General features: G+C 31.0%; 1 protein-coding gene across 1 annotated transcript; it reads right to left on the reverse strand.

The window, feature by feature from the left end:
* Window positions 1-226: 226 nt before the first annotated feature.
* LOC148200573 (uncharacterized) lies at window positions 227-793 on the reverse strand. Its single transcript, XM_088112989.1, has one exon. It carries the CDS (start codon window positions 791-793, stop codon window positions 227-229), a length of 567 nt encoding a protein of 188 aa, XP_087969115.1.
* Between the last annotated feature and the right edge of the window lie 9,221 nt (window positions 794-10,014).

Consider the following 10,014-nt stretch of genomic DNA (forward strand, 5'->3'; position numbering starts at 1 on the left):
AGGTATATATGTATATCAGATACAGAGAATGTTAGACTGTCATTTGACAGTTAAAGACGTTAGAATTTAGTTTTATTTCCAACACACCCCTCTAAAACTAAACTCCCAAGAAATTTAACTCCAAGCTTTCCCAGGCTGATCGTTTATCACATCGGACTGCCTCCCTTTATTTCTGATATTTCAGTTGAACACCACAGTCATCACCATCGGGGCTGTTTCCACTCTCTTATTTCCTTTGTTTCTTCTTTCGACGTTTGTTTCTCCTTTTATCATGCCTATGCTCATATTTTCTAGATATCCTCTTCTTCTTCCTTCTATCATCTCTAGTATCAGTTGCAGCAAGAGAGGCTTTGAGCACCAACCGCTGCCTTTTATCAAACACTTCGATGTGTCCTTGCTGCATCGTCACAATGTATCCCTTCTCTAGAAACTGTCCAAGACTCAATAAATTGTTTTTCATTGTTGGAACATACAGTACATCATCCATATATGCAACTCCGCCATGTTTGTCCGCGATTAAGACTCTGCCAATTCCTTTCGCTGTAATCGTGCTATCATCTGCGAATCTCACACTGCTTCTCATACTTGGATCAAGATTCATCAACCACTCTCTCCTTCCTATCATGTGGTTAAAGCACCTAGTGTCTAAGTACCAACATGAATCGTCCTCAGCGTGATTGTGTTCGCTTGACAGCATCACACGTTCAACTTCTGTAACATTCGATGCATGACTCATATCCTTTGAATAAGACGCGTGGTCATTTGCATGTCGTGCTACTCTTGATTGCAACATGTGTTCTGCAATACAGTCACACCTGTTTAGTGCATCCGTTCGATCTTAAGACACCCGACCGTCAACTCTCGTTCGTTCTTTAAACAACCACCGATCGTCTTCATCCGTTCGGTCTCTAAATAGCAACTGATCGTCTTCATCTGTTCAGTTTAACAGCCGTCTGATTTCATCATCGACTTCTATTTAGTCTGAAGACGATAGCCGTCCGTTTTCTTCACCAACGCCCGTTCGGTCTGAAGACATCAGCCGTCCGGTTTCTTCGGTACCACCAGTTTGGTTTGAGAACAACACCACTTCTTCAACAACCGCTTGGTCTGATGACAACACATTTTCTACAGCAACCGTTCGGTCTGAAGGCAACATTTCTTCTTCAGAAACCGTTTGGTCTGAAGGTAATACTTCTTCACCATCTACTGCATTAAAAGACCATTCAGTTTCTTCATCAGCTGCATTTGAAGACAACATCCGCTCGGTTTCTTTACTAGCTGCACTTGAATAAGACAGCCGTTCGGTTTCTCCACCGGCTGCACTTGAATAGGACAGTCGTTCTATTTCTTCACCGGCTGCACTTGAATAGGACAAACGTTCAGTTTCTTCTTCTGCTACATTTGAAGATGACACCCGTTCGGTTTCTCCATCATCTACATCCGTTCGGTTGAAAGGTGAAAACCATTCGGTTGTGCACATTAAAATAACATGGTTAGACTCTGAATCGCATGTGTCTTGAACAAGATTCGCTGCCTCGTCATTCTTGGTGTTCTTCGCCGCTTCATTGTGCCAGCATTCCGTAGAGTAATGCCCAAACTTGTTACAGGTGTAGCATTGAACACTTCTTTTGTGCTTTCTTCCTCTGCCTCGAAACTGTCTTCCTCTTCTATTGTTTCCCTCATTATGCTCACTTGCATCGTTTTCGCCAATTTGTTCAGAGGGTTTCATATCTCTACCACCCGTTTGGCCACCGCGTGTCCGTCCTCTACCTCTTCCAGGTCCACGACCTTTGAAGCTCCGATTGTTTCTGACCTGCAACGCTTGATTCATGCTTTGCACCACATCCTTTTCGGCATTCTTTCTTTCAGTTAAGTGCTGCTCATGCGCCTCCATAGAATTGTGCAGTTCTTCCACTTTCATTGCTTCAAGATCCTTACTTTCCTCTATGGCAACCACGATGTGATCGTACTGTGGTGTCAAGGTTCGAAGTATCTTCTCGACAATCTTTTTATCCTTCACGATTTTGTCGCATGCTCTCATGGCATTGACTACAACTTGAATTCTCCCAATATACTCCATCACCGTCTCTTGCTCAACCATGCAGAGGAGCTCGTACTGTCGCTGTAGAGATTGCAACCTGATCTTCTTGACCTTTCCAGAGTTGCTGTAGTGCTCTTGCAGTATATCCCACACTTCCTTTGTCGTGTCGGCCTTCGATATTTTCTGGAAAATTGCCTCAGATACACACTGTTGCAGCAACATCCGTGCTTTGCAGTCCATCCTCTTATTTTCTTTGTATAGTTTCTTCACCTCTTCCGAATCACCCTTCGATGGTTCTTTGAAACCTTTCTTGACAATTTCATCCACTTCTTGGAACCCAAGAATCGCTTCCATTTTCACGCACCAATCATCGTAGCCCTTTTCGACAAATACCGGTAGGTTACTGTGAATCATTCCGGCCATCACTTCTACACTTCTTTCTTCTTGAAGTGTCTTCTTCAACGTCACAAAACTTCACCAGGTTTCGTAACCTGTCGCTCTTAATACCACTGTTAGAACTGAAAGGTGTTTGAGAGAATGCAATAGAAAGATGGGCAGAGGGTGTAAAATAGAGAGAGAGAATAACAAGTGTTATTTCTTATTAACCACAGTGGGTATATATGTATATCAGATACAGAGAATGTTAGACTGTCATTTGACAGTTAAAGACATTATAGTTTAGTTTTATTTCCAACAACAAGGAGGTGTTGGAGAATTTTTGGTTATTGCTAAAACACCGAAGAACTCTTAAAGGCTCATTAAAACTAGAGGTAAGGGGTTTAACTTGTGAATATAATATGGTGTATGATGGGTAGAAGATGATTATTTTTAAAGTGATTATGCATCCATGACCTTGGTATAATATATTTTATGTATGGATTGTATGAAGGGGTGGTTATATGTTCATTTTCGTTTTGCTATTGTATTGGGTATACTACGGGGTATACATGTGGACCTTCGAAATGGTGTTCTAAAGGGGTATACAATTGGTTATACATGCATATATTTTAATAAATTTTGTTGTGTAATGAGTATATATGTTTTGGGTTCCTTGAAATGATGCATGTTATGAAATATATTTTGGGTACACATATACCATGTTGTATTGTGTATTATTTTGTATTCCTTTTTACCTTGCATGAGTTAAACTCCCTGAGGGAGCACTTATCTATACTCTTTGACCAAGAGTGTGGGTAGGATGAGAGTAAGAGTTCTCTTCCATTGTTGGAAGAAAAAGACTTGGACTATGAAAATGAGAATGAGTGTTGGTGAAGGGTGTGTGTGGTTGGGTTTCATTCAAGAAGTGAAGTGTGATACTTTGAAGGATTATAAAGAAGAGGAGGAGAGTTTCTTAAAAATGGGTTAGATGGTGGAAAGAGAAGAGGAGGAAGAAAGGTGATATATAGGGCACAATTTTGGATGAAAAACAGTGAGGAAAATGGAGTTTGGTGCTTGTGTGGAAGGAGAAAATAAATGAATGGAAGTAGAGTTAGTAGTTGAAAAAGAAAAGATGGAGTTGATGTATGGAGAAACAAAGGAGAGAAAGGGAGGCTAGGGGTGGTTTGTGTTTCTTTTTACGTGAAGAAAGAAGTAAGGAGGAAGAAGGGGTGTTATGAAAAATGCGAGAATTGAGCGTGGTTTACATGCATGTTATGTAGAAAAAAAAATGGGAGTTTGGGTATGTGTGTTGAAAAGCAAAGTGAAGAAATAGTGAGGGGGAGAGGGGGAGTTAATAGATCTGGAGAAAGTAGAGAAGAAAAGGAGATGAATTAAAAAGTATGTAGAGAAAAAAGAAGAAGAAAAAGCTTTTTGGATTTCATTTGGAGTAAGAAAGAAAAAAAAAAGGGAGAAAGAAAAGGGTGCATGTGTGTGATGTTAAGTGTGAAGGGAATAAGGAGTGAAGAAAAAAACAAGATAGAATGAAGTGAGTGCATGGGGTGGTTTACGTGAAAGGAAGAAGGAGTGGTAGTGTGGGGTGTGAGTAAAAAGAATAAAATAATATTTGAAGAAAAAAGAAAGAGAAAGTGAAGTGTGTGGGGGAGGAATTGTGTCACGTAAATGATGTGAGAGTCATGTGTTTTAAATCAGGAAAAGAGAGTGAAGAAGAAGTGAAGTTTGGAGTTTTGTTAAAAAAAAACATAATTAAAAATTGTGGGACCCACTTGTAAGGAAGAGGAGTGAACTTAGAAATATAAGGGGGTGTTGTAGACATGTTAGAATATGGGTCGGAATGTGAACTTAGTAATTCAAGGGGGTGCATCAGGACTTTTGTTTTAGTGGATAAGGGTGTGAACTTATTGATTTCAGAGGGTACATCGGAAATTATGTGTTAGTGGACAGAGGTGTGAACTTAGTAATTTCAAGGGCTGCGTCAAAAGTTCTGCTTTGTGTACAGGGGTGTGAATATAGCAGGGGGTGCGCCAGTTAAAAAAAAAAACTCTTTTAAACAATTATTTAGTATTTTTGCTTAATTTCTTTTGTGTTATTTTAAACAATTTTTGAGAATGGTTGTTTTTTTTTCTTGGCCTATTATTGGTCATATACTCAAACTCAAATTGTGGGTGAGTCTTGCCCACAAAAATGGTTCAGACTAATATGATTGAGATTGGAAAGGAGACAAAAATTCAATTGCTTCTCCAGTTAACATAATACATATCAAACAAGGGGGACCAACTTCACATAATTGAAAAACATCATCAGCAAAATCAAAACTCCTTATATTGCACCGACCAAAATTGAAGTAAAAACAAAATCAAACGCGTCCTAGTTTATGAGGACCCAACACTTTCTGTAAAGAAGCCTATTTTCTTTGCAGAATATAATGCACCAAATTCGTCCTTTTAATGCAGATGTTGTTGTTTCCTTCTACTTCTTTAAAGAGCATTGATGTTCTCATTAAATGAATGAATTGATTCATATTGTTGTTTACCAAAATAGAGAAAGTTTTCAATTAGGGAAGATGATCACCAAACAGAGAAATGGATTCGAATTGAAATTACTAAATTGAAGAGACCAATAAAACAATCTGCTTCTACAAGAAGTATAATCATGTTGAGATTCTCAAGGAGGAGACAAATTGTTATCTACGCTAAACTATCAATTTTTTTTACATGGTCAAAATTTATTTTCTTAATAATTAAAAGTAATTAATTATAAAGATCTGTATATATTTTATATACTTTTGGAAGAATATCTCCATATTTAAAACTCTCTATAAAAAAAATGTTATTAAGTTTGGTTCAACTATTTTAAAATTTTATAATTATTAATAAAGATGGTTTTTATATGGGTTAAATATGTTTTTGATCCCTTAACTTTCACTGAAAATTGGAATTAGTCCCTCTTCAAAACTTTGGACTAATTTAGTCCCCAAACTTTAGAAATGTGTAAATTTAGTCCTTTTAACCAAATTTTGTTAACTTTATTTAATGTTTCGAACACATTTCTCAGTTAACATTAAAGCAAAAATGTGTCAAACGGTATAAACAACTCAAATATTATAATGAAACGCACTTGAAACATCTAATAAACCTAACAAAATTTAGTTAAAAGGACTAAATTCACACATTTCTAAAGTTTGGGGACTAAATTATGCCAAAGTTTTGAAGAGGGACTAATTCCAATTTTCACTTAAAGTTAAGGGACCAAAAACATATTTAACCCTTTTTATATGAACTTATATTGATATTTATTACCTTCTAAACATATTCCATTTTATTGACATGTTTATAAAAAACAACTTACAAAGGAATTACTTTCAAGTGCTTTATGATAATAATATTTAAAAACCAATAAAAATATTTATTTTCTAGTTTTTTATTCATATATAATATAATTACTGATAAAGAAAGAAGATTATTTTATTGAACTTCTTTATATTTATTACCTTCCAAACAGGATCTTTATTTCATTTGTTTAACAGAATATGATTACAATATTATAAAGGTTAAAAAAAATTATTTATTCTATAATTGTTTTTCTGTACTAATATTTTGTAAATTCGCTATAAATTTTAATAATGATATACTATTTTAATAACTGTTATTTATGATTATATAGAGAAAATGGTCTTATATATATATATATATATATATATATATATATATATATATATATATATATATATATATATATATATGGGTTTGCTAACACGCGTACGTCTGTTTTTCAGTTGGTACATTTTAGCAATGTGTACCGGATATATATATAAATAAGAATGAAAAATTAAAATGTTTTTAATTGTTTATAAATTTTAATTATAATATTTTTAAATAAAATCATTAAATATCATTGTCATTACGTAAAATTTTTATTCAAAATATAAAAAAAAACCGTAAAAGAAACTCGTTAAACTCATAAAATTATATATTTATAAATTACTCAAATTATATTTTAAAATATTTTGAAATTATAACAGTAAGCGTTACAAGAGTGGTATTTTTGTTGGTATTAATAATATGAATTTCGAAATAAAAATAAGATTAAAAAAATTAAATAATAAATATTATGTTATAAAACAACATTAAATATTATATTAATGTTGACTTCAAATTTATTATTTAAATTAGTTACTTTAAAACATATTTGGTGGGATGTATAATTAGGTATTTACGTTTGAAAATTATTCAGTTTCATATTAAATTAATATATTAAACAATATAATAACATTACATATATATATACATATTATATATATATATATATATATATTATTTATATATATATATATTATATTATATATATTATATATATATATATATATATATATATATATATATATATTACAATTAAAGGAGATATAAAATGTTATAATCACCTATAGAAACATAAATTAGATCTATGATAATGGTCTAATGCAAAAAAAAAATCAAAATTGTTGTAATCAACGACTAACCGTTCACTATCAATATATTGAAAATACCAAAAATAATAATATAATTAGAATAAGCAGTATAGTGGTTTAAAGATAAAAGCGAAAAAAAATATAAGATATATAAACTAGCTAGCAAGTGTTTATAATAAAGAAATATACTTGAAATAACATCATCTTAAGAGAACGCAACAAATGATTAAAAAATTCCTTGCTTCCTAAATAATCGTCAAAGTCGAATATAAATAATAAATTCAATTGAAACTAATTAAGGAATAAAAGTTAGTTTATTTAATAGTTTTTAATTGTACTAACTCCTTTTTCTAGAAAAAATAGATTTTCTGAACTACAATATTTTTTGAAACTTGAGTTCAAGACTACTTAAAAAAATAGCTTTATAAATATAAATAAATAATAGTTTTAAAATAGTCTTATTAAATTAGGTCAAATTAGTTTATTTTGAAAATAATAATTAAATTAGTTTATTTTAGATTTAACAAAGTTTTAAGTTTTAAAAAATTTAATTTTTTTATATTTTTAAACAATTGAGTATTTTATGTTTAATTCTTTTCAATTAATTGGATTATTGCAAATGTTATTTTGTCCAGTAATAATTTTATTTAATTTTTGTATCAAAAATACAAAATTTTGTGATTAATAAAGTAATATTATAATTAACATGATAAATATTTTTTATTGTTTCAATATTATTTTATATAAATAAAAAATATTTCATAATTTTTAATATGTGAAGATAATAAAAATAATAAGACGGAATAAAATAATACTTATTCATTTAATTAAAAAAAAAAAACTCGAACAAGAAGTACAAAATTTTTTAGTGTCCAATAACAAAATTAAAGTATTTATGTTGTATTAAAAACAAAATCGAATATGTATAATGGGGTTGACTACTTAGTGAGCCAAAAAAATTCGATCCAATTTTGATTCATCATGAGTTTGTGGGTTAAATGGGTTATTTCACCAGTTCAGTTATCTTTTTTTTACTCTATTCTTTCATAACTTTTATATAGGTTACTTTGATGATGAAATTGAAATAGTAATAAATGGACTAATTAATATGCAAAAAAGTTTTTTATAGACTAGTTTGAGTTGTAATGTTTTTGGTTTCATTAAATAATTAATTAATTTCATTTCATTAAAAAAGGAAAATAAGTGGGTTGATGAGCCAACAGATTCATCCCCAGTGAATTGGGTTCTTTGTGAACGAAATCAAAATTGGTTCGAATCAAAATTTCACAACTTTTTCAACTGAACCCAATCTGAACCAGTAGTTGGTATGATTAACTGATAGATTTCAATCCATTTTGACAGCATATTATATATATATATATATATATATATATATATATATATATATATATATATATATATATAATAGCTCTCTGTAAAAGAAGAAAAAATAATTAAAATCAGGTTAAATGACTTGCAATCGAATCCTTATTAGCTCAAAATATGGTTTCTTAGCTCCATTTTGTATTTTTCTTATTGGTAGACATGTGGGACCCATTGCTACAAGAGAGAGAAACACGTTGTGAAGTTTGGTTGATTTGCACGTAAACTTTGCATAAGGATTGATTTGGTCTTTTCCTTCTTTCCTTATTTTGCATGGAGATTTTATGTTGCTTTCAAGTGCTTGGTTGGAGAATATATAAGGTGAATGTTACCATTATTTTAAATATAAAATAAATATTATTGTATTTTCAATTCCTATTTTTAAGGAATAGTTCATTAAGTTATTATTTTTTATTTTTTTAAGCGCATAGAGGTTATGAAATAGTTATTAATTTTATTTAAACATAAAGTCTATTTATTTTGAACTTATGATGGCGAGACTTTATATAAGGAAATGAGTTACTCTCAGTTTTGATCACTAAGTCTATTCCTCTATTCAGAAAACACATCATTGAGTTTGAGTGAGTTAAGGTTTAGAAAACAAAGCTGTGTTTGGATTACAAAATTGCAATTGTAGGAGGTACGCACATTATTCTTTCATTTTGCTTCCGCTGTTTTTGATCTGAATGTGTTACCATAATGTTAATATAACATGTTTAGGTCAATTTTATACTCTGCTATTTTATCATTGTTCATTCCTCTACCTTGCATGTTTTCGTTGATTTGGATTTTTGATTTATGGGCTTTATTATTTTGATTCATTTAATCCAAACAAAAATCCCAAATTAAGGTTAAACTTGATTACATTTTTTTGTAATCTTAAACGGAGCTTTTATATTTAAAAGCGAAAATAAAATTGAAACCGGGTCAAGATCCTTCTAAAGCTTGAAGATGATGAACAATTTTTGTTTGTTCGTCACGTTTCATGTTTTCTCTCTCTCACGTTTCAGGATTTTTTTATCCATTGAAAAATCCTTTTTGCTTTTCTTCATTTGTTTAGTTATATAAGAAGAAACCCTGTTTCTGCGTTTCAATTTTTGGGTCAATTCATGACCTGTTACAGTATTGTAACTTTTCTTGACGCGTGTCTCCATGTTAATAGCTGGGCTTAGGAAAATTTCTCAGTTTTCCCCTTTAAAAAATTGCAGGCGTAATTAATTATTGAACACTGTGCCCATTAAGCCAAGGGGTCTTACACACGTGTATTTATTTGAACCTTAATTGTTAGATTTGACATGCACACATAATCATATTGATTGAAAGGGTTTCTGCAGTCTCTAAACCCTATTATTTTCTTGGTTTTTGCACGTTGCAAAATTATAAAGAAAGTGTGTTAATCCTTTCTCCCACGCACTGGAGAATTCAACCATTCTCAAATTGTTTTTTTTATAGGTCATTTTAATGACCTGATGCATCATTATTTCTTAATGCATTGCAGCTTTATTCCTTTTTAGGCAAACTTTAATGGCTATACGAGAATGGTGTTATATGTTTAATTGATATTTAATTAATTTTTTTAATATTTATTTAACATATAAATTGAATATGTAACATATATAATATATGTTTAAATGTTTTTGGATTAGTTAAATATTAATTAAAGATATTAAGAATTTTATGTAAATATTTATATATTATTAATGTTTTAGTAGTAATATAATTTTAATAAATTAAAGAGTAGTCACTG

This window comes from Vigna umbellata, chromosome 4 (assembly GCF_029865625.1).
Source record: "Vigna umbellata cultivar VRB3 chromosome 4, Vumbellata_1.0, whole genome shotgun sequence".
NCBI lineage: Eukaryota > Viridiplantae > Streptophyta > Magnoliopsida > Fabales > Fabaceae > Vigna > Vigna umbellata.

Excerpts from the sequence above, each read along its gene's own strand:
- LOC148200573 (XM_088112989.1), bottom strand. The coding sequence starts at position 793 with ATGTTGCAATCAAGAGTAGCACGACATGCAAATGACCACGCGTCTTAT.